This window comes from Octopus bimaculoides, chromosome 5, assembly GCF_001194135.2.
Source record: "Octopus bimaculoides isolate UCB-OBI-ISO-001 chromosome 5, ASM119413v2, whole genome shotgun sequence".
NCBI classification, from domain to species: Eukaryota; Metazoa; Mollusca; class Cephalopoda; order Octopoda; family Octopodidae; genus Octopus; species Octopus bimaculoides.
In genome coordinates this window covers 29,238,354-29,239,878 of record NC_068985.1, presented here as the reverse complement: position 1 = coordinate 29,239,878, position 1,525 = coordinate 29,238,354, and the positions used below count along the sequence as shown (strand labels likewise).

Genomic DNA, 1,525 nt, shown 5'->3' with positions numbered 1-1,525 from the left:
AAACTCGAAAGTTACTTTCTTCATAAGAACAACGTCTCGTTCTTATTGACTTGTAAACAGATGAATTAGTCCGGTTGCTAACACCAAGAAATTACCTGTACTAAAGTATATCTTGTAATAAAACTTTTAACAGGCACCTCTTTAGAACAGATGACACGATTATGAGTGGGCAGGCGAAGCTATATATATATATATATATATATATATATATACTTAGAATATTTAGAATTGCCCGTCTTTTTTTAAGAAAAGAAATGCTTTCTTTTTAAAATGCCAACTAACAATAAATGAAAAAAAAATTAACTGACGTGTTTTCTGGGAGGAAAGAAAATACCATATTTAAGAATGAAAACATACGTATTGCAGGAAGAGATTACGTGCAATCATTTAGATTTGCAGAACATGGAGTATTTTCTCAATTAAATATACTGTTATTGTCAGTAACGAAAAAGACATGTTTTAAAAAAATACTGTTCAAGGGGAAATTTTTACCTTACGTCCAGCTCGGCGCCTTCGTCTGTTTCGTCCTCCTCGATCGCCGCGCTCAAGCGGATCAGACATTACGATCCACACTGCTTAACCTTAAATCATCTCAGGACAGTTTTTTATACTTACACCGGCGGTGATACCCAAAATATCTAAAATTTGGTTTAAAATTTTTTAAATCGTTATAGCATATTCATCATTATAATCATTATTATTTTCATATCGTTTTACAGTTGATGGTTTTACTGTTGATGAAACAAAATTATAGATCTAAATTACTGTAAAAGAATGTTCTTAGATTTTTGTTTTACTGTTTGAAATTTAAACTCTCATTTAAATTATTGATTTCACACCTAACCTGTCTCGTTTATTGTTAATTTAATCGATAAATTAAGCCTAGTAATTATCTAAAATAATTTATCCCAAATTCTTTCAAGAAATATCCTAATGTTAATAATTCTGGAGCCAAATGAAATATCAACCAAGGGAGATAATTACACACACCGGAAGTTCCCTTGACAGTTTTGTTTGGAAATATTGGAGCCAGGTTAGATTTCACAAATATTAATTATTTCTATTTCTTCAACATTACTCTGCATGAATTCAAATTATTTGTGAGATACTATTTTCTCTTCAGCTTATATATCACTGTCGAGTGTATATCATAAGCAGTTAATCTGTATACATTCAACTTACATATATATTTCAGTTATGTCTTCTAGAAATACCGGTATGCTAATCAAAATAGAGTACCTATTGACCTTTCGTTGGTAATGGTAATTTACTTTCGTATTGAATGATCATTGATGTCCAATATTTCACTCGCACTTACTTTGCCCAATCTATAAAAATCAACTCACTCTATGTATCCCTTCCATAAACAAGCCATCCCATCTACAATCAAAATAAAAGTTGATATCGTATTTACATTGTTCTTAGATTCGTTAGAATTTCAGAGACTAATCGAAACATCAACTAAGCAAATAAGACATAAAGGGGTATCAGGCTGGGAAAATTTAGAAAGGTTGGCTCACTATAC

The 1,525-nt window shown here is 31.0% G+C and overlaps 1 protein-coding gene across 1 annotated transcript in view; it reads right to left on the bottom strand.

Moving 5' to 3' along the window:
- Nucleotides 1–932, bottom strand: part of LOC106868346 (nonsense-mediated mRNA decay factor SMG9) — a 24,691-nt gene extending 23,759 nt beyond the window's left edge. The window contains exon 1 of the mRNA XM_052968033.1: nucleotides 493–932. Within this exon, the coding sequence (XP_052823993.1) occupies nucleotides 493–561 (69 nt within the window). The 5' untranslated portion in view covers nucleotides 562–932. The remainder of the gene's footprint in view (nucleotides 1–492) is intronic.
- Nucleotides 933–1,525: the final 593 nt, after the last annotated feature.